The sequence below is a fragment of the Equus quagga genome, chromosome 13 (genome assembly GCF_021613505.1).
Source record: "Equus quagga isolate Etosha38 chromosome 13, UCLA_HA_Equagga_1.0, whole genome shotgun sequence".
NCBI lineage: Eukaryota > Metazoa > Chordata > Mammalia > Perissodactyla > Equidae > Equus > Equus quagga.
The window spans coordinates 61,203,408-61,223,862 of NC_060279.1; the positions used below are offsets into that span (position 1 = coordinate 61,203,408).

Here is a 20,455-nt window from a genome sequence, read left to right on the forward strand (position 1 = left end):
TGTAGACAACCCTTCTTGGCAAGGAGAGATTGGGGGAGCTCCGAAGGGGTTTTCCGGGGCAGCAATAAGAAGGTTTCCAGCCTCCAGCACAAGGGTGAGGGGAGAAGGCAGGAGTCTGAGAAGGTCCCAGGCCAGCAGCCCAGGCAGCTGGGGTCCGAGGACAGCAGAGGAGGAGAGGGAAGGAGGGTGGAAGAGGGGCAGGAGGGGAGGATCGGAGGGAGTGAGGAGGTGGGGTAGAGGAGGAGGAGAGGAGGGTGGAAGAGGGGCAGGAGGGGAGGAGACAAGAGGGGAGGAAGGGAGGAGGGGAGGTGGGTAGGAGGATGGAAGAGGGACAGGAGGGGAGGAGGGGGGAGAAAGAGATGAGGGGAAGAGAGGAGAAGGGGACGAGGGGAGGAGGGTGTAAGAAGGGCAGGAGGGGAGGAGGGGGGAAGAGGGGAGGAGAGAAGGAGGGGAGGTGGGGAGGAGGGTGTAAGAAGGGCAGGAGGGCAGGAGGGGGCAGAGGGGCGGAGGGCAGGAGGGGAAGGAGGCGGGCCGGGGCGGGGCGGGGGATGCGCCCCGCGCCAGCCGCTCTCGCCTATCTCTCCTTCCGCACAGTCCGGGTTTCCGCTTCCCTCCGGGCGCGGGGAGCGGGATCGAGTCCGAGCCTAGCCCCGGCGCCGCCGCCATGTGGCCCCCGGACCCGAGCCCCGAGGCGGCCCCCGAGCCTGCCGGAGGCCCGCGGGCCGACGCGGCGGTGCCCGGACTCCGCGCGCTGCTGCCGGCGCCCGCCTTCCTCTGCTCGCGCAAAGGCCGCCTCCTGCTGGCCGAAGCGGTGAGTGCGCGCCCGGCCCTGGCCCCGGCGGCCTTCGCGGGGGAGGGGAGCGGGGGACCGCGGGGAGGATCGGGGGACCCGGGCGCGGATGCCGCCGTCGCAGCGCCCAGTCGCCGAGCCCCGCGCGTCGGGGCAGCTTCCCCTCGCTCCGGACGGGCTCGCTGCCGCTCCGCGCGAGTCCGAGGCGCGGCGGGGCCCGAACCCAGGCCGTCCCGTCCTTTAACTCAAAGTTGGCGGCCGGAGGGAAGCCCGGGGAGAGGTCCCGGCGACGCGGGGGCCGGGCCCCCGGAAGCCAGCCGACGGCTGTGAGACCTCGGGCGCCTCCGCCCTCTCTCGGCCCCGGGGGCGGGCCGCCTCCCCGCATCTTCTGGCCTCCGTCGCGGGCGCTGGGCTCCGAAACCCCCCGCCACCCCGACTGGGGGCCCCGGGAGGAGTCGGTCCACTCAGCCCTTAACGTCCCCCGGGTCGGGGGCCTGGACCCCTGCTTTTCCGGGCGCTGGGGGCCGGGCGGGCTCGAGCTGCGGGCGGAGGCTGGAGTGGAGTCGGGCCAGCCGGGAGGGGGGACAGCGGAGAGTGGGAAGGGCCCCCGGGATTGGGCGAGGCCGGGCCGCACGGTGGGGCGCGCGGGCAGCCCCCTCGGCCCCGGCTGCAGGGGGCGGGGGCCCCGCGGGGTGACTTCATCCCCCTCCTCCCCGCCCTCGCTGGGATCAGGCCGCCCCGCCCCCGCCGCACTCCTTCCTCCTTCCCTCACCCCCCACCCTGCCGTCAGGCCTTTGTCCTCGCGTCTCCGAAAACCCCCGAACTGTCCGCGCGTGCAGCTGGGTTGCTGCTGGGCCTGCACGAAGGGAAGGGGAGAGGCTGGGCAGCGGGGAGGCGGGATGAGGGAGAGCACTTGTTCCTTAGGTTCCCGGCGATTTGACGGTCCCCGTCGTTAGTCCCACTTTGCAGACCAGAAAGCTGAGACCTGAGGGTCTACGGGATTTGACAGGCCTGTCAGCTGAGGGCCAGGTGACGACAAGGGCCCCGGGTGGGGATCAGAGGAAGGAGGATTCTGGCCCAGACCTCTGCTTTGTACCACCCCCGGCAGATGGCAGGAGGCGGTCCTACCACCTCTTCTGCCCCTGGGGACAGCCAGAGGTTACCAGCTCAGCACCTGCCAAGCTCCCAGGTGAGGCTCCAGGGGCCTGGAGTTGAGCTCACACTCCAGGGAGCGCCTCCTGGTTGGCCACCCCCTCCCGCCCTGGAGATTGATAGGAGTCGCTTTGTGGCGAAGCCTTGAGTCCACGCCCCTCAGGCCCGCCTCCTGGGTGGAGGAGGCCGGGCCAGGGCGTTAGAGAAGGCCCCTGGCTAGCTGGGTGTCAGGAATCTAGGTCTAGGAGGATGAAGCGGGGAGTAAGACACAGGGGGAGCCCCTCTAGGTCACTCCTGCTTCCTTCTGGTCACCTCTGGCTGCCCCCAAGCCCAGTGGGGAGGCTGACAAGGCCAGGAAGAGGAGGAAGTGGCCACCAGGAATCAGGGAATGAGGAAATGGGAATCAAGAGGGGGATCCCCGGAATCAGGCCTTGGAGGATGGGGGACAGGAAGGGAGGGACATGAGAACAGCTCTCGGCAGCAGAAGTGTATCAGGAGCTGTGGACAGGGCTAGGCCAGGGTCCCATGGCCGTGCCTCCCTGGGGGGCCCTGGCTGCTTCTCAGCCCCTCTCTACGCCTTAGTTCCCCAGCCGTTCATTTGGGCTCAGCTGCCTCCATGGCCGTGTTCAAGGCTGATGTGGTGCCCTGGGGACTCCCTGGGATCTCTACAGCTGATTTGTCTGAAGCAGCCGCAGTGCTTCCTATGGGGCATCTGAGTGTCCCCAGGGCCCTGCTGGGAGCTACTCAACCACAGAGGTGCTCAGACCCACCCACAGTGACAGAAACCAGACAGATAAGGATCAACACCCACAGGGCAGGGTTGCTTAAGAACTCTAGTTGCGGGGGCAGCCAGCCCTGGGTTCAAATTCTGGTGCCCTTTTATTAGCTGTGTGACACTGAGGAAATCACTTCACCTCTCTGAACCTCAGTCTTCTCCTCTGTAAAGTGGGCTGTGAGCAGCACCTGGTGCATGGGTGGTTGAGAGGATCCGAGGAGATCCCACAAGCTTCAGCCGGCACTGGCCCAGGGAACAGCCCCAAGATCTTGGTCTGCCCTGCTACGCACACGGTCTGCGGAACTAACTGGGGTTCTCAGCATCCTCCAGCATCAGTTCCCAGCCCCAGTGTGTGCATAGGGCCGTGGAGAACATTCTGTAGTTCCTCAGTGCAGCTCGCCCCACCTTTCACAAGGCGTGGATGAATGATGCAGCAGGACTGAGGTGTCAATGCCACCACTCCCTCCTGGGATGTTTTTTTTCCCTCACTGTTGTGGAAATTTGCAAATATATGAAAAAACTGAAAGAGTATCAGGTGTTCTACTGTAAACACATAACATAACATACCCACCCACCTAGATTGTGCAGTTAACACATTGCTGTATTTGCTTTATCGCATATCTTATCCATCTATCTGTCCATCGATCCATTTTACGTTTTGATGCATTCAGAGTAAATTGCAGACATTAGTACATTTCAACTCTGAACACTTCAGCGTGCATATCATTAACTAAAGTTTAAGATTTGTGTATTGTTTTCCAGGAAAAATTTACATTCAGTGTAAGCACAGATCTTGGGTGTTGGGTGTGATTTTCTGAACATGGTTCCTGCCTAGTGGACTACCTTTGAAACTGCTTGTTTGATTTACCTCGGTTGGATACCATCTGAGCTGGGTGGATTTTGCCAGAGACCCTGCTGGGGTGGGGGGCCCCCTGGGGGGCTGGACACACATGGGAGGCTGGGGCTTCCTGATCACCTTCTGCAGGGAGCTGGCATGGGGTCAGGATGCAGGGCTATGCCCAGAAGCACTGAGGGCAGCCCCACTGTGGGCCTGGGCCCCGTGACGGGGTTCTAATCCTGGCAGCTGTGGGACTGTGGGCAGGTGGCTTCCCCTGCTGGGGCCTCCTCTGTTCCTGACTGCAGGGCCTGGCTCAGGAGCATGGGGTTAGGGGCCATGCAAAGGCTCTGACTTCTCCCTCTCCCCACCTCCCAGGGTCTCTCATTCATCACCTTTGTCTGCTATGTGGCGTCCTCAGCATCGGCCTTCCTCACGGCTCCCCTGCTGGAGTTCCTGCTGGCCCTCTACTTCCTCTTTGCTGGTGCCATGCAGCTGAACGACAAGTGGCAGGGCTTGTGCTGGCCCATGATGGTGAGGTCTGGGGCCCCAGCAGGAAGGGGTTGGCTGGCTATCAATCACAGAGTTGTCGTGCATTTTCGCCGTCACCCTTTCTTCAGTGCTGTGGGGGGGCTGTTTGCAGTTGGTTGGAGCCAGGGCAGTAGACCTGGCTTCAGGTGATCCAGGCCCCACCACTCAGCAGCCGTGTGACCCAGGGCCTCCAGTGTCCCTCAGAGAGGCAGGGAACCCCAGATGGCGTGCTCACCTCTGGCCACCAGGTGGCGCTGGTGCTCCCACCTGGGCCTGCCGGAGTCAGCCTGGGCCACAGGAATTCAAGCCATTTCCACATGGGCAGGGCAGGGCAGGTTAACTGAGGACTTGCAGACCTCAGCCAGCCTGCAACTCATTTTATCACCTGGGAGGGCCCAGAGCCCCACCTCGGACTTTACTGTGTGAAATGGGTCAGAGAGAAGGACAGCAAAGGCCACATTTGAACCCTGGTCTCTTGACATCGTTGCCAACATTCTGCATGATAGGTTGCATCCTGTGGCCCCATTTGAGGGATGGGTAGGCAGAAACCACGACAAATAAATGGATCTGCCACACATTTGTAGCAACGCGAGGTCCAGGGCCAGATCTCCCCACTGAAGAGCCACAAGGGAGCAGGTGACAAGGTTTCTACCTTCTCTCTCCCAACCAAAGGGGAGATCTGCAGCCGGGCCAAGCCACAGGGTGAGCCGCAGCTTAGTCCATACCCTCCTGACCACTGGGCAGAGCACGGCAGCCTAGCTGGACCAGGGACCGGGCAGTCTCAGCTGCTGGCAGCCTGCAAGAGGCATCTGGGCAGGGGCAGGTGGGAGAAGGACCCCAGAGAGTGCAGGTGGGGCCAGGACGGGGGGAAGCCCCATAGATCCTGGACCTCTGGGCCAGGTATGTGTCCAGGCTGCCAGACCCATCTTCCTCTGGAAACAGTGGGATTCCAGCCCTGCATGCCACTTGGTGCCTTTCTGAGCCCTTCTCCCCTTCCTCAGCTCCCAGCTGGTCCCCATACTCTGCCCCTCTCTCCCCAGGACTTCCTACGCTGTGTCACAGCAGCCCTCATCTACTTTGCTATCTCAATCACAGCTGTCGCCAAATACTCGGATGGGGCTTCCAAAGCAGCCGGGGTGAGTAGCCGCCCTACCCCTGGGAGAGGGGCGCCCAGCAAAGCCCCGCTTAAGTTCACCCCCCCGCCGAAGCCCCAGATGCCCCTCGGGACACCCACTTAGTGTCTGGGGCACATTCTCTCCCTGCTTAGGCCCCTTGGGCTTTCACGTGGATCTCAGCGACTCCAGAGTTGTCTTGTTGGAGATTTACTCTGCCCTGAGTTTTGAAAGGCTGTTTGCCAAAAAAAGTTAACAGCTCCTTTTCCTATTTGTCATTACTGGGAGGGGTCTTTGCCTGGCAATCCCAGCTGCTTATCCAAGCAGAGAAGAAACTGTGGGGCTGGCCCTCGCCATTCCCAGGCTCCTGGACCAGGGACCCCCAGCTCCTGATGATGCGTCCCATCCACTCTGTCCCACCAGGTGTTTGGCTTCTTTGCCACCATCGTGTTTGCAATCGACTTCTACCTGATCTTTAACGATGTGGCCAAATTCCTCAAACAAGGGGACTCTGCAACTGAGACCACAGCCGGGAAGACAGAAGGTGGGTGGCACCATGTGGTTTCCACCAGGAACCCAGCTGATCACCCCAGGCCTCTTGCTGCAGGGGCCCTGTTCTCCCTTTGGGACACTTGGCTGGTTTGAGGCTGAAGTAGGAGCGTTTCCTCTCTCCCCACGGGCAGGAAGCGTTTTCACAGCCTGGTTCTCATATCCCTTCATGCGGCACTGATCATAAAGCCAGTGCCCTCGGGGGAGCACAGGGCTCCCCAGGGCGTCAGCCTTTCCAGGAAGGGCAAGCTGAGGGCATGCCCCGCACCTCCTCCTTGGCGAAACCATCCCTGATGACCCCCAGGGCAGCCATTCAGCTCCCTGGGCACAGCTTGCCTGCCCACGGCTCAAGGGCCAGGGAGCCAAGCTCCCATCCTTCTCCACAGCACCCAGCAAAGCCAGGCAAGCTCAGGCTTGTTTTGCTTTTTATATGCAAGGGAAGTGCAACAGCCGTTCTGGCCCCTCAAGTCATCCTTCAGCTCAGAATAGCCGTTGTGCCTTTACCTGATTTAAACAAAAAAAGCTGCAAGTTGGATGGCTGGTTTTTCCATCTGTGACATATGACATGACAACAGCCATATGAACGTGTCACATCCTTGGGGTGCTTGTGCCTGGCACCGGGCAGGGTGTGTGACGGGGGCTCTGCAGGGGTGCAGCAGGAGGGGTTGAAGCTGGCCACCTCCCTCAGGCTTTCCTCAGCCACAGCCCGGGGGGCTTCTGCCCAGGGAAGCCACCAGAGGAGGTCCCTGCCCAGGGGGCAGGAGTTGCAGAGCGGGTGGAGGCCCAGGAGCTGAGCTGGGACAGAGGGCCCGGCTCCATGACTCTGTGGCCTATAGGCCATGTCCCTGCCCCACCGGCTCCACAGGCCCAGGTGGGCTTTCCATGGAGAGGCAGATATCAGCTCCTGCAACTGGGCACAACAGAGTGTAAAGAGCAGGTGCTCCCATCCAGGTGAGATGCTCCTCTGGAACAGGTGGTCATGTCCCCGTGAGGATCAGCAGTAACATGTGGCTGGACAGGTAGACAAGGGGAGCTTTCAGAGGGCCTGCAGGCCCCGCCTTGGAGTTGGGATCTCCCCGTTGAGCACCTGCTGTCCCCAGGCAGGACCCAGCCGGTTAGGTTTAAGAACCCACAGAAACCGTCCCTCTGCTAAAAATAGATGGCGCTCGTCTTGTCTCACCCCATATTGCAGCTCCTCACCTCCATGTGGCCGCACCGTGGAGGTGACAGCAGCTGCCTGTGGAGGGTCCCAGGTACAGGGCTCGCCCTCACCCCAAGCAGAGACCACCAACAGCATAGTCAGCCACAGGAGGGGCCTGAGCCCAGGGCTCCAGCTGGCAGCCCGGCTGTGCCTCCCCAGAGACGGCTCCCAGGCACCGTGGGCCAGGAACTCCTGCCAAGCATCCTCTGTTTCCTTTCAGAAGAGAAGTCCTCTGACTCCGACTCCAACTCCGACTGAAGGCCTGCCCTGCCCTGGCAACCCAAGCACGCAGGCCTCCACCAGAATGTGGCCAGGGGACCAGGTGTGTTGGGAGGGAGGTGTGACTTATCAAGCAGCAGTGGGAATTGCTGACGGAGCGGGGCTCCTCACAGCCCCAAGGTGACATTGGTGAGCCCAGCATACAAGATGGCACTCCATGGCCTAGCACTGTCTAACCACTCTGCCCAGGAGGGCATCTTGAATGTTCCGCCCCTTCTGCCCCACAGACCTTAAGCCCTTTAACCTCTCTGCCAAAAATAAGCACAAGGGGACAAAGCAGATAGAGCCTTGTTACCCCTGTCACAGGAAGCACTTAATGCTGCGGGGGGAGTTGGGGGGAAGGGGGGAACAAGTAAAAGAGACCCCCCCACGCAGGGCCGAGCCACCAGGCCCAGCGGTTTTTGTCGGCATTAGTGCCCCTGCTCATGCTGGATGCTTTGTCAAGAATGATCCTTCCAAGATTCTCTTGTTCAAGGAGCACCAGTTCCTGCTTCATTCTTGAAGCAGGGAGAAAACTGACCTTTGCCCTATCATCTAGGCGAGAGTGGGTCTCGGTGCCCAACTGACACCTCACACCTTTGGAGACCATGTCATCTTAGGGTGACATGACTCTTCTGGGTCTAAGACTGTTTGAAAGTAATGCTCGTAGACTGACTAAGTAGGGTCAAGAGATCGAGGGTACCAAAGGATGCAACAGCAGGGACAGTATCCCGGGCAGCTGGCAGGCCCAGCCAAACCCCCTCTCTCCCTGGGGCCCACGGCAGGTGAGAAGTCACTGGGCACTCAGGACAGTGTGCTTCTAGATGCCAGAGCAGGTCTCCTGACTGCCTCAAGGGGCAAGACGTGCCTTCTGTGTGCACCTAAGGACCTAGGCTGTGTATATATCTTCAGTGGGATTTTATACAACTTTATATCATTTTTTATACAAAAGCAGCTTCTTAAATTGCATTTCCTGTGACCCAAGGGGACTCATGAATGAGCCAGAGTTTGGACCCACGTTTTGGGCATTTGTAACCTTTATTTTTCTCTTGCATGTGAACCTACCCTGGAAAAAGCCATAATGGATTAAACCAGACTTGCTCCCTGCTTGGAGTGTGTGTGTTTGCACCAACCTTACACCCACCGAGTAAAGCTGTCTGGCTCCACGCTTTAGCCCAGCACAGTGGGGGGAATCCTGACACCTCAGGGTTCAGCAACAATGCATGCGTGCTTGCTCCGTGCCAGGCACCCTAAGCGTCTGACTCGTCCTCTCTTCCTTACTCCTCACACGATGCTAGTTTATAGTTGAGCAAACTGCCAGAAGTTTCAGTGACTAGCCTAGGTCACTGCAGCCCCTTCAAGGCAGCCCAGGGCTCTCTCACTTATGTGTTAGGATGACGTCCCATGGCAGCCTCTCAGGCAGCCAGAACCTGGGGCTCTCGTGGTTTGGAAACTGGTTGCACAAGGGACCTCAGAGTGGCAGGCCGGGAGGACCCTGAGTCAGCATTTGGCCCAGGCCAATAGGAAGAGGCCAGGTGTTCTGCCCCAGCTTCCACACACAGCACATTCTGAAAATAAGTGTGAAAGTTAAAATGTGCAGAAGTTGAGAGGGGCGTATGGTGGCAGGGTCTGCTCCACCTTGCCAGCCCCCGCCAAGCCAGCCCAGGGGCCTAGTGACACTGACAGCACAGAGGCCTCAACCTGTGGACTGGGCTGCGTTCAGCTTCCACCTCACAGGCCTGCCTCAAGAATTGGGTCCACAGCCTTTGAAGGGGCAGGAGGAAAGTCAGAGCAAAGAGACAACACCATTTTTACATGTCCATTTATTAAACAAGAACTCCTTCATGACAATTTAATACAATATTTATTAGCGATTAGTGTTGAGAAAATTATTTCCCTCTACATACAAAAATACAGATTTGAACACTATGAAAACAATCAGGACAAGTACCATGAAAAGTTGGTCCTTCAAAAGAAAGGGGGAAACTGAGGGCAACGTGAGGCTTTCTCTGCTGTCAGGGACAAGCCGAGAGGAGCAAAGGCTTTGGGGCCCCAAATCACTCCAAATGGATAGAGTCCAACCCAAGAGCCAGTTGGAGTGCGTGGTGCCCAGCCCATGGCATCCATGTTGGTTTGAGAAGCCAGGTGGGAGCTCTGAACAGCATCAGCCAAAGTTTGCCAAATAGGCATCACCTCAGAATGCCCCGCAGCTGCGTCTAAACTGTAGCGGAAACAGACCTTCAGAAGGAAAGTGTAATCGTTATTAAATTAACATTGCACCCGAAAAGTGCCACTGGGCCAAGTACCAATGAGTAATCGTATTGGAGTTATTAGCCATCTGACTTGACTTCCTTTGTTAGAAAATAATTACACATTCTGATCCTTCAGAAGGACAAAAAAAAACACCTACAATTTTATGTTTCAATAAATCCATTCCTTCATTTTGCACCGGCTCAGCTAGCGTACTCGAGACTTTTCCTGACCAGACATAACTCAGTCCTGCAGGGGTGGGACAACCGAAGGAGCAGCTCGAGTGTGACCTGTGTCTTGACTTCATCAAGCTCCTCACAGCAGGGCATCCATTTTGTTCAGGCCAAAACCAGAAAGGGCCACCGAGCCTACCCAGCGCATCCCCGCAGCAATCTGAAATCCGAGTGGAAGGTGAGCCCATGGCCCAGGGAGGCGCTCCGGGAAGCGCCCCACACAGACAGAGGGAGGCGGGTGGCAAAGCTAGCGGGACAGCCTGAGCTGATCCGGAGACACCGGGCCAGAGAACGCCCTCCGGGCCACTAGCCCACAACGGGGCTTTTCACCATTTTGGACCCAAAGACGGGGCAGTCAGAGCACCGAGGATGTTCTGTTCTTTTTTTAAATATGGAGCCACTTTCCTCATCCTGTTTGAGGTGAGGAGTGGCTCTCCAAACTGAACAAGTGGTTAAAAAATGCCAAATGCAATTTTACTGATTAATAATTATTTCACAGAAATATACTCTTCCTCTCAGACTATTTAAATAAGCAGAAACAAGATGCTGGGGAGATAGCAGCAGAGAAGAGACAGGAATAGTCAGGGTTTTTTTCTTTTTTAAAATACATATGAAGTTTAAAGGGAAACTGGCCAAACCTCAGAACCAGCATTGCTGAAAGCAATGTTAAAAGGACACAATCTAAAATCATGCTACAAAAATAGTGTTATCTGGTTTAACTAAATGTACATCTTTTTTTCAATTCCATGATTGACAAGAGTGCTTATGTGACACACGGAAGGCACCAAAGGTGAAGTGATTATTATTTGTCTTAAAATATACAAAGAGAGAATTACCTACTTCAGGGAAAAAAAAAAAAAAGTCATACCTGTAATAAATAGTTAAATGTTTCTGTCACGGGTTCCTGAACCCCTACAAATTTCAACATATACAAATAGTTTCGATCCCTAGCATTCTCTTAGAGGGAAGCACACTGAATAAAATCAAGTTATGAAAAGCACTGGTTTTATCCACATAAGTCAATTTCATCATGAGGTGGGATTTGAAAACTCGTTTTTAAATGGGTTCCAGAGTGAAGAGTTGGAAGCGGGTGGCCCCTCAGTGGACCTGGGCCAGCTTGGGGGGACATCCAAGCAACCCACCCTCACCCGCCCCCGAGAGCGGGCCTTCCCCCAGCCCCTGGACCTGCCACTCCTCCCTTCAAGCCTCAGATATTTGCCTTCCTCACGTCTGCAGAGAGGGGGACAGAGTCTTGAAACTTGCAAAATCGATTCTGGAAAAGGCAGGAAAGCAAAACAGCCTGTGAAGAGAAGCAGCCACGAGTCAGACCTGGCCCTGCCTGAAGCGGGCACCAGGTCCCCACGCTGTCCTCGTGTCCTGACCACCCCCCGCAGATGGCTTTCCTGATAAAAGGGGGTGCCTCCTCCTGGGCTTCAGCAGTGTCCTGCAAAGACAGACTCCGATTTGATGTTCCTGACTGCTGCTAAAGCAGGGTTTCACACCTTCTCTCCTTTGAGCACAATCACGAAGAGAGATTTGGGGCCTCACCCTGAACCGCATCAAGAAAGCTGATTACGGGCATCAGAGACAAGTTGCTCCTCGCAAATCAAAACCATGAAGTTCTGACAGCTCACTGGCGATTAAGCCCTCAGCGCTCTGGCTGCTGCGTATTATGCATCCCAGTGCAAACCTGTCACTCCCTCCAGGGAGTCTGGATAGCAACGCACCTGCATTAAAGTCTTGGCATACAAATTGTAGACAATGCACTAACCCTATGCAAAGGATACACTGTGCAAGGTCCCATAACCTAGATTTTATTCCAGGCAAGTTGCCATTGATTCAAACTCAGGGGACTTATGGGTAACTTTTTTCTTTACTGTTATATTTATGGAATAAGAAAAAGTACAATGGAAAAAAAAAAATCCCAAAGATTGAGAAATTGTATCCAAATGGAATAAGCACATAAACTAGACCAAAGAAGGGAAAATACATCAGGACCCATCCTCTGTTTCAAGCCTGCGACTGTATAAATGCCATTTACTGTGTGAAGAAAGTCAAACAGGACATTCACTCAGAAGAAAATTCTTCTAGATCTAACAGATAGTGAGGGTATTTTCTTCCAGACAGTTTCTAAATAAAAGAAATGTAAAAGGTCAAATATTTCAAATTACCTTCTTGACCTGACAGTTCTTAAGATTTCAACCATATTTGCCGAGAAGAAAACTGCTGAGAAGAGAATACACACCAGATTTCTTAAACAGGAACGTTTATAAAGCTCGAGGCAGGCAGTGTTAGGTCTGTGTCCTCCCTAAGTGGCCCCCAAACCAGAATCCGAGTCGCCCATCCAGACCCATGAGTTCCCAAACTCAGCACCAAGAGCCCACCCAGGGCACCAAGGAATACTGGTCCCAGCGTTCAGCACTCGCTTTCAAGCTGGTCCCAGGACATAAGAGCTCACGGTCCCAAAGACAAGAGGATAGGAAGGTGGTTAACCAAGTACATTTTTTCAAGTCAGCCTGGGCTGGTAACCACGTCTGGCGTTATCAACGGCGCCATGGCTGACAGTCCGGGCGTGCTGGGCCTCCTCCGCCCTCCTCTCCCTCCTAGACCTGCCCCCGCTCCCATCTCACCAGTCTGTCGCCTAGCTGGTCCTCAGGGTGGGTGCTGATAAAATAAGAAAGACCTGGGGAAGAGAGAACGCTGGGGTTCTGCAGGTTTCAGCAGGAACTAAAAAAGTGTCACACGCCAATGGCAGTCCCTGGAGGAGGAAGCCACTTTTTCTGCTCGAGAGAATCAATCAGCAGCCCTCGGCCTAGAAAGTGTTTTCACCTTCAGCCACCTGTTCGATGTCATTATTTCCCTGTGAACAAGACATGAAGAAAATGACAATCAGGCAGGGGCACAGTGACTTCAGGGTTGCTTTGTTTTGAACAGGATGGCACAATGGCAACCACTTCGACTGCCTTCCACAATTACTAAATCGGCCACATGTTGTCTCCACACTCTATTCATGTGTTAGGACAGGTTCTAAAACCAACCCACAGAAAATCTCGCACAGCCAGAGATCAGACCTTGGTCCATCTCTTAAACACATGGAGAGGTGAGGGTTCTTCCCAAACACACGTGCGAGTCTGCAAGAAAAGGTAAGACTGGGCCTCACGTGGGACCTGACACGTGGAGGGGTCATTCAGGGCTCATTCGTTGCAAGCACGAATTCACATACACGTGCAGACAAAAGACTTAGTGCTTCACCTCCTCAGAGACCGCCTGTGGCTGAGCCGAAGTCTGAATCACTAAGGGAGCTTCAAAGAAAGGCAGATGGAACTGCAAACTTCAACAGAGTAGGAATGTTTTCAGCTGAGTCACAAAGCTCTCGCCAGAAGCATCTGACACGGTGGAGCTCAGACATACTCTATGCTTACCCGGGGGCGTGAGCCTTCCTACCAGGGGACAGTATTGGTCCCAAAGGGCTGGGGGTGTCATCCACCTCCCAGAGCCAAGCCTCAGAGCCCAGCCAGGTCCTCGCTGGCTTCCCTGTGGCCAGGCTGGGCTCTGCCGGTGCTGGCACTTCAGTCCAATGCCAAGGAAGACATGCTGCTGGGAGTGGGCAGGCTCCCACGTTCCTGCCTTTTTGTAGGTGAAGGGGATCTCGTGGACGATGCTGCTGCACAGAGTAAAACTCTTATTTTCTTTATTTTACATGAACTTCTCTTAGGAGGTTTTAACCTGTAACCGCCTTTGTCCTTCCCTGGCTTTATGTGGGGCCAACAAGTGTCTTCAGGCTTTCATGATTGTAATCTCTGTATGAAAGGGGAAAGGTATCTCCCACCAGGACTTCAGCAGCATGGAGGGAGGATAAAGGAGGATGAGAGGAAAAAAATAGCACATCGAGCAAATCAGTGCCAAGATAAACTTTCTCGGAAGATGTCAGCATTTGCATCCATCTAAAACCACCAGACGTTCCACCCAATGCCAGAGGGTTCCCACCATCCGGTCTCCAGGAACAAACTCAAACGTGCGCAACTGCAGCTCTCTGGGAGTCTGGCACACACCGTGAGAGCCGCTGTCATCCCACGAGAAAACTGAGAAACACTGAGCGCCTGAGCCTTAACATGCCCCGGGCCAAAGTGCCACTGGTCCATATTGGGACTATTAAATGCGAAAATAGGCTTCCTTGAATTTGCAAAGAATAGTCCCTTAAAGCCCCCAAATCTAGATTGTCTTCTTTGTACACAGAGCCAACATAAGAAAGATGCAGATGTCACTGCAGTCACCACAGACAACCACACTCCCTCCTTGACTCCCCCCCACCTCACGGCCATCGGTGCCGAGATGCAGGATTCTGCGTGGCACCAATTAGACAGCGTGCCTTGCCACCTGCAGCTGCAGCAGGAGCTAATTAAATATATTTACAAAAATCATGGGAGAGCCTCATGGCACAAAGGACATTAAATAGTTACGGGGACATAAATAATTCCAGAGATTCTAACACTAAAATGCAAATTAACTCCTAGGTCACTCTGTGGCACAAGGTGTCATCACTTTTTATCACCTCTCGGCATTTACAGTTTCCATGGGCTTCAGAACAATTTCTTGCAGCTGACAACACATCCTCGAGGCCAGTCGGCTCCTTTCTCCCAGATGATAAACTGGTTTTATTGAAGTGACTTGGGAAAACTTGGGCAACAATCCTGCCTGAATGGTATTCTTTTTTTCAATCTCACCTCAAAGGCGGCTTTTTTTTATTGAGGCCAAGTAACATGATTCCCATTCCCAGCAGGAGATCTCGATAAAGTTCAGGGTGGTCCTTCCAAGTGGGTCCCACTTAATGCAAGGCTGAGTCTTTGTGACCTTGTTTTCAATAGAACTCTCAGAGAGAGAGATAAGCCCAATTCTGCCTAAGCATATACACTCAACAAATGCAAAATAAATATATAAAATGAACAGATAAAATCCAGATGTCATAATCTCCTCGAAAATCACTACGTAGACTAGGTTCGAAGCTTGTGCAGCATGGCTGGTCACGGGCAGAGGGCTCTCTCAGACCTGCTGGGCAGCACACCCAGCTGTGACCGGGCCTGGCTGCCCTCTGTGGGTGCGGACGGCAAGGTGAGTTACCAGCAGACTGTGTGGGTCGCACCAGCGGCCCACACCCCTGAACTGACCGGGAGCTGGAACATGTGACCTGGGCCACTGCCCTGGAAGGTACCACAGCAGAACTCGGAATGTACTGGCTGTTATTCGGGGAGCTGACCCCCAACCCCGACCTTTCAGACACAGCACGGTCCCATTTCCTGCAGACTCCCCAGCCTAGCAGTGTCACCTGGTCAGTCCCCCACGCTGGGAGAGCAGGCGTTGCTCTTGGATGAAGACTGCAACAGCGCCCGTGCAGAGGTGGCGTTTTTCTCCCACGTGCTCTCCTCCCCGCCCCCCAAACACGCAGTCTCTCCCTCGTTACACAGTACACTGCTAAAGCTGTAAATGCTCCCTAGGACAAGACCCTGGGGATTCTCCACGTTACTGCAAAATCTCCCCGCCAGCAGTAAGTGTTTTTTCCTTGGAGAGGGCTAAACGTAAAATATTAGAGCTAGCGTGAGGTTTGTAAACATTAAAAACAGCTCAGAGAGTGAAAACCTGACGAGTTAAAACAGTTTTTCCATAAAAGATACAATTAGTCTCCAACAGAAAAAAACCAAGAAACAACAAACTACAGCATCGTAGGGGCTCACTGAACTCATTCACCACAAGAATCTTCACTTCATCAAGAATCAGTTCAAAACCTCACAGAACTAGCATTTTTCCCAACAGCTTCCGAGATTGATGTTCATAGTCATGACCCTGAGGCACAAAGCGACAGTTCGTGCCTTCGGAAACGTCAGTGAGAGGACGCGTCGTGGTACAAATTCAAGTATTTTCAAATCCTAGGCAAATCTGCTCAGAATCACTTTCGAACTCCTCTCAGGCATTTGAAAATCAGCACACATCCTTCAAAGAGAGGTCTGTCTCCACCTGTGGTCCGTGAAGCCAGCAAATGAGCAAGTGTTCTGGCTGGTGGAATGGACTGGTTTTCCTTCGTGGCTTTTACCTGAGAAGGTAAAGCAGTTCAGCCTCAAAGTATGAAGGGTAGGTAGGATCCTGGAAAACAAGACGGGCCCCATATTCCCAGAGGAGAATTTGGGATTCAGGGAGGTGATTCATTTGAGGAGGAATCAAGTGACTTCGCAGCAGGGTAGGAAACGAAAGGCACCCCTCCCACCTGTCAGTGGTCTTGTGCAGCTGTCCCCAGAGGACACCGGCTTGTCCCATCACCATAAAATCCAGACTCTGCAAAGAGCCCCGCCTGCACACCCTCAGTGTCACATGTGCTTTCTGGGCTTGGCCTGTGCTGGCTGTCTCGATGCCCCAGGCATGGAAGACGAGGAGCAGGGGAGGATCCTGGCGGCGAGACTGAACGCTGACCTGGAGCACGCTACGGGGGCGGCCCAGGGACTGCTGCTCACTGACTGTTTCAACCCTGTACCTTCATTCCTCGACTCTGTTTCCCCCCAGCAGTCCCCATTTAATCCAAAGTCTTGATGTGTCACAAATACATCAGACAGAGTGGCTCAGAGTCACATGTGAAGGCTGTGCTCAGGGACAGTGACGACACAAAGTGGACATGGCAGCCAGTGAGGCCAGCTGCCCCCAAGGCCACCACAAGCTGGAGAATCCGCAGGCCTCTCCCACCCGCCTCTGTCAGGACAGCTGGGTAAGGGGGCTCCCTGCCTCACGTACCCGCCAACAGGGTCACTCTGAAAACCCTTTCCCAGAATGAACTTTTACCAAAGAGGACAAAATTCAACTTAATCACATGAAAATCTGACGTGACGAGGGAAAGAAAACTTGATTGAGAGGATGGGCACAAGGACAAAAGGGAGGAGGACGCTGGCAGGTCCTCACGTGTCCAGGCGCTGGATCTCGGGGCGACCGTCCACGTCTCTGGACTCTGTGCGGGCGCGGATGTAGTCGTTGGCACTCTGCTGGCGGATGCTGACTCTCCATTTCTGCACTGCCAGGAATGTGTTCACCGCATAGACCGCAGTCGCCAAGAAGCCAAATATCTATAGGAAACAGGCACAGTTAGTCCTCAGGCACAGCAGCCATCTACGGGGTTTCTGGGCAGGACCCGCCCCAGAGCTCATGTCACTGTGTGCGGCCTCTTCCAGTGCACCCCTAGTGCCCAGCCTTCCTGAAGGTTGAGCCATCAGACCATGGCCAAGTCCATAGTCACATGACCCACATAAAGTCCTGCCTGACCTGAAGACAGTCTAAGGTTTCTCTTGAAGTATTTTGGATCTATTAAAAAAAAAAAAATCACGAAAGTGCCTCTTTTATAGCACTTTCATGGCCACTGGTCCCAGATGAGAAAATACAATGTAGACGAAATACCACATAGACAGAACATGAGCTTCTCACATGTGAGCCCCAAATCCAGCTGTAAGGCCCGGCATTCGACATCACAGCCCCCAAACCCAGACCTGCTGTCCAGCTGCCTCTCCCCGGGCGGCTCCAGGTGGGCAGCTCCAGGGCGGGAAGCAGTGGCATCTCAATTATTGGATAATGACCGATGAAGCTACTGAGTGACACCTGGGTGAGCAGCTAGTTTAATATTTTATATAAACCTCTTAGTCCCCACCCTCATTACAAAAGTGCCGTATGTTCTTTGTAAATACAGAACCACACAGAATGCAGAGCACAGAGAGTGAAAGTCTTACATTATCTGGTTCCCACCCCACCCCCCATGGCATTCTACTCTGAAGCGAAAAAATGTCATCTGACTGCTAAATGGAGTCAAGGCTGCCTGCTTCCTCATTAAAACTCCCACACTGGCAGATAAAGCTCTCGAAAGCACATCACTGACACATCCAGGGCTCTGCTGGAAACAGACCAAAGCAGTGGTTCTCACACTTGAGGGTGCATCTGAATCACCTGGAGGGCTTGTTAAAACACCTTTCTGATTCGGTAGCTCTGGGGGAGCTGAGCATGGCGTTTCTAACAAGTTCCTGGGTGATGCTGAGGCTGCTGTTCCAGGGACCGCACTTTGAGAACCACAGCACTAAAGGGACTGGGACCTCCCGTGGCCCAGTAACAACATCACTAGCAAAGAAAAAGCTAGAGGAGAAGAAGTAGACACATGCTAGGGGAGAGAGGAGAGCAGGCCACCAAGTGTACAGATCAGCCCATGTGTTAACCATTTGAGTGCACTTACCACGGCAGCAATTTCTGCTCCGGTTTTGTGGTTTAAAGCAGCCAGTACGATCGAAGCAATAAAGAAAAAGAAAGTGCTGAGTCCAGTGTTGACCAAATCCTAAAAAAAAAGATAAAACCACCTGAAAAGAATCATTTCATGCTTTGCCCTAAAAGCAACTGAAGAACTTTCAAAACAGGAAGCACAGTACCCAGGCTCTCTGAGGGCTCCATATTTCAATCGTGATGGCCCAGGGTATTGGTCACACAAAGGAAGGCAATGATGGTAACAGTTTATGATGCTACTTGATAAATCACCAGAGCAAAGTCCAACTTTTAACCAAGGATGTTACCATTTCTTAATGACTTATTATAGAAACCCAAACTGCTAACCCATCAAGGACATGCACACTAATTACCATTTAGAGTTCTATTGTCATCTTTTAAAAACACATTCAGATCATCTTGGCATGGACAAAACTCCCCGGGAGTCCAGAAGGTACAGAAACTGTGAAACCCCCTCCTTCGTATGTGACATCTCAAGCGCACTGTTCTCAGACCCAGAGGACACACACAGCCAGACCTCATACTCTTTCTTACACATGGTCCTTGAGGCCTTGTGCTGCTAAAGCCTAGGGGATTTTCTCCTAAGCTTCTTGCAAAGCAAACTGGGTTACATATCCAGTGCTTCGAAGACTTAACTCCCGTCTTACTTCTCGAGAGGAACATAGCACAGTGATTAAGAGCCACAGCCAGACGAGGGTCCGAACCAACCATGACTTTGGACAAGCCACTTTGCTTCTCTAAAGTGTGTTTTACGTGAGCATAGTACCCCCTCCTCCCGGAGTTGTTTTAAGGATTAAGTAGAACAATGCACGTGAAGGACAAGGCACAATGCTCGGGTTAGAGTTAGTGTTCCCTGCATGTTTACTGTCACTTCTGTCATTAATACTTCGGCATCAGGTCCCTGACAGCCTGGGTCATACCAGAGTGCCTCTGCGATCTCCACTGGGAAAGAAAATCCACATGAAATCCTACACTGCTTAAGCGCCAGGCTGACTGTAGCATCACCAGGTGGGTCCTCCTGGCTGGCCTGGCTTCATCATACGGTGCTGCACCTGTATGACCAGGACCCTCCTGGTCAGCGCTTCTGGGCAGGCTCATGGAGAGCAGCCAGGACTGACTAAGAAACTGTTCAAAAGGTCTGCCAGCAGGACAGTTCTCACCATGACAGGCATTAAGACATGGCAAATTTTTCACAAAGTCAAACCAGGAAGTGTTTAGTTACGCTCAGCTCTGGGTAAGGTGCTACAGGGATAAAAAAGAATATAAAATGTATTTTCTAATCCAAAGACTATCTAGAACTGGGGAAGGTGTTTTATGATACAATGCTGAGGCCAAACAAAATAGTAGGTACTTTAATGGTGACTATATAAAAATATAAATGTGGAACAGTGCCAAAAGGTATCAGATTTTGAAGAGGTTCATATTATGTGTCTATGAATTCCACATTTGGAAATCCACTTTCAACATCATACTAGTGCAAAAAGGTCTAAGTAAAAGGATGTTCATCATGATATTATTTAAAACAGCAAAAGACTAGAAGGAAACAAAAGGCTCAAGAATAGGGGGTTTGTTAAATAAAATGGCTTTCCATCATCGAACACTATGCAGTTCATTAAAAATACTGATATAGTTGCATATTCAACATGGAAGATACTCGAGATAGTTTAAATGAAAAGGCATGATTTTAATGGTTCCCTTTTTCTCCACTCACATATTAAAACATACATGCATATGTGAAAGCTAGCCTAGAGAAAACAGCCTAGAAGGTCATACCCAAGTATTACAAGGGGTTAGCCCTGGATGGGTTATCATAGAGGATTTTTTAACAGCTTTATTGAGATATAATTCATATACCACAAAATACACCCAATTAAAATGTACGAGTCAATCACCACAATCTAATTTTAGAGTATTTTCAGCACTCCAGAAAGAAACTTCGCACTCCTTAGCAGTTAATTCTTCACCTCTCCTCTAATCCTAGGCAACCACCAACTTGCTTCCTGTCTCCATGGATTTTCCTCTTCTGGACTTTTCATGGACACTGATTTATGTAACGTGGTCTTTTGTGACTGGCCCCTTCCACTTAGTGTAATAGTTCAAAGGCTCCTTCATGTTATAGCATGTACCAATACTCCATTCCTTTTTATTACTGAATAATATTTCATTGTACAAATGCACCACATTTTATTTATCTTTTCATCAGTTTTTGGACATTTCAGTTGTTTCTACTTTTTGATTATTATGAATAATGCTACTGTGAACTTACAAGCTTTTGTGTAGACATATGTTTTCATTTCTCTGGGGTCATCGCATCATTTTATTTTTTTCTGTTTTATTATCTACATTTTCCAGTTATTCTATAACAAACACTTATTACTTACATAGTTTAAAAGGCGAACTAAAATACTAGAAAACTTAGTCAGCATCAACTGTGTGGGTTTCTTAGCCATGAAACAAAATCAAGGCTTGTAGATTCA

General features: G+C 52.8%; 2 protein-coding genes across 3 annotated transcripts in view; one reads left to right on the forward strand and one right to left on the reverse strand.

Annotated features, from left to right (window-relative positions):
* Positions 1-544: 544 nt before the first annotated feature.
* Positions 545-8,310, forward strand: CMTM3 (CKLF like MARVEL transmembrane domain containing 3). Its single transcript, XM_046681997.1, has 5 exons — positions 545-811; positions 3,931-4,086; positions 5,124-5,219; positions 5,619-5,739; positions 7,166-8,310. The coding sequence occupies exons 1-5, from the start codon at positions 665-667 to the stop codon at positions 7,201-7,203; spliced, it is 558 nt and encodes a 185-aa protein (XP_046537953.1). The 5' UTR covers positions 545-664; the 3' UTR covers positions 7,204-8,310.
* A 517-nt stretch (positions 8,311-8,827) lies between these two features.
* The window catches only part of CMTM4 (CKLF like MARVEL transmembrane domain containing 4), a 58,609-nt gene continuing 46,981 nt past the window's right edge, over positions 8,828-20,455 (reverse strand). The window contains exons 3-5 of one of the 2 annotated variants that reach the window (XM_046681994.1): positions 17,935-18,033; positions 16,626-16,786; positions 8,834-12,546 (exon numbers count right to left, since the gene is read on the reverse strand). In XM_046681994.1, coding sequence (XP_046537950.1) covers positions 12,480-12,546; positions 16,626-16,786; positions 17,935-18,033 — 327 coding nt within the window. In that variant the 3' untranslated portion in view covers positions 8,834-12,479. Of the gene's footprint in view, positions 16,787-17,934; positions 18,034-20,455 lie in introns of both variants that reach the window. The other variant, XM_046681995.1, reaches the window with a different exon arrangement.